Below are 2,060 nucleotides of genomic sequence, written 5' to 3' on the forward strand. Positions count from 1 at the left end.
GACCAACTCGGTACACATGTGTTATTAACCCCAGGTTCATTTTGCGCCGGAATTGTCCTTTAACTCAACCAAACACGAAGGAGAAACTACAGTGGCCATGAAATTTGCAAAAGGCCCCATCAAGAGCCAGTGTTTGGTTTGTCCATTCTGGGCTACTGTAGATAGCAGTAAAAACATACCTATGACTATTCATCATCTACAGCTTGTTTTGTATTAATCTGTGCATCTATAGGTCTAATATCTAGCTTAATTTCCATCACCGGCGACTCTCTTTGGAAGTGTGCCGGCAGCACAGCATGAGACCAACTGTGACTGTAGGCTTATCATGGGACCGATGCATTGTCAGTCGCTGCATTAACAAGAACTTGAGTAACCTGGTATCCAGCTCTATGTAATGCAGGTTTCACAGGAAAGGTTCCTGCAGCAAATGTTAATATGTTCTCCAGTTTCCTGACATAACCTGATTTCTTCTGGGCATATAAACATAGACAGCGGGGGAACTGATGACATGCACACAGATTGGGAGAGAGCCAAGAGCCAGGTTTTTGTCATACATGTTTGTCTGACCTCGTCGGAAGGCAAATGCCTTTATAGTTGTTCTGAACGGCCACATTCGAAGGAGGCGTGAAAAGCCAGTCATCACAGTGGGGGTAAAGGTGGTATTGTTTTAATATGGCGGTAGCACACATTTTCAAAAAGTGTCTCCTGTTGGGCTTTGATTGTTCTCGATTGTTCACATGAAAAGGGACTTTAAAAAAGAGAGAGAATTCAAACCCTGGCTCTGTTCTCACTTCCTGGCAGCTCGTCCAATCACAACATGATGTGTGTGAATGTCTGTTTTTAAAAATTACAGAAAAGTTCGGGCACGGCCACGACCCTCTTCTAAAGTCGGAAAGGTGTGGGGGGGAGGGGGTTTACGAAGCTATCTGACAGCACAAAGAGAAGTTGTGGTGCAATAGTAGAAGAACGTCCTCGCTGTGTACGCTGGGTAGTCTGATGTGTCTAAACATTTTCATTTTTGGTAAGAACTAAATCAGTCCAAGTCCAGTCTAGTATCTGCTTGTCACTCTCACCAATCTCACTCCTCTCGGGTCCAATGCCGTTGTAGAGGCGGAGGTAGTTGACCTGGCAGTCGCTGTCTTCTATGTCCAGCTCAGCAAAACGAAAATGGATCCTGTTGCCTCGGGGCACGCTGATTTCCCACTCACACACCGTGTTGTTGGGGTACGTCCCCGGGTAACCCAGAGAGGACAGAGTCCCACTACTGGGGCCAAGTACACTGGGGCCACAGCCATCACCTGCAGAGCAACACAAACACACAGCTTCAGCACACACACACACAAAAAGGATGCCAGTAATAAAGCACAGACGGAGAGGAAGCTGGAAAGACAACAAGAGTTTTGTTTAAAATGTAGGATTTATGAGACAAAGTGATGTAAACTGGTAAACATGCTGTTCATTAACCTTTCATTCAAATGTAGTGCAGATATCAGAGGGTTTAATTATAAGGCTGGTGCTATTCATTTTTCATGTCAACAAATATTTTTAAACTGGGGGTCTCCACACTATTGAGAGGAATCTACCTTGGAGCATATTGTTCTAGTGTCTCTAAATGTTACATTAGTGACACTAGTTCACTTTAGCACACAGAATGGGAGTAGGCCTTTTTCTTTCCCACGGCTTTGTATGTTTGGGGATTTGTTTAGTGTCTTTCTGCAGGTTAGTACAAGTGCACTATAAATATGCACTTGGCTTTCCATCTCTAAAATGTAAGTGACATCTGAGGCGGTAGGAGCGATTCAGCCATAAATCAGTCAATGATTCAATTAGTCGATCGAAAGACAGTCTGTTTATCGACGACTATTTTTATAATTGATTGAAGTTATTTAATTAAGAAAATACCAAAAAGTCTTTAGCTGCAGTTTCTCAAACGTGAGGCATTGCAGCTTTACTTTGTCTTGTGATAGTAAACTGAATAGCTTTAGGTACGTAATGGGACTGTTAATTGAGAAAATAACTGGCAGATTAGTCGATAATAAAAGTGATCGTTAGTTGCAGCC

At 43.1% G+C, this 2,060-nt stretch overlaps 1 protein-coding gene across 1 annotated transcript in view; it reads right to left on the reverse strand.

Annotated features, from left to right (window-relative positions):
* The window catches only part of dcbld2 (discoidin, CUB and LCCL domain containing 2), a 16,312-nt gene that overhangs the window by 12,366 nt on the left and 1,886 nt on the right, over positions 1-2,060 (reverse strand). Inside the window, 1 exon segment of the mRNA XM_035676133.1 lies at positions 1,074-1,298. Within this exon segment, the coding sequence (XP_035532026.1) occupies positions 1,074-1,298 (225 nt within the window).

This window comes from Morone saxatilis, unplaced genomic scaffold (genome assembly GCF_004916995.1).
Source record: "Morone saxatilis isolate NCDOM2014 unplaced genomic scaffold, NCSU_SB_2.0 Contig5, whole genome shotgun sequence".
Classification (NCBI taxonomy): domain Eukaryota; kingdom Metazoa; phylum Chordata; class Actinopteri; family Moronidae; genus Morone; species Morone saxatilis.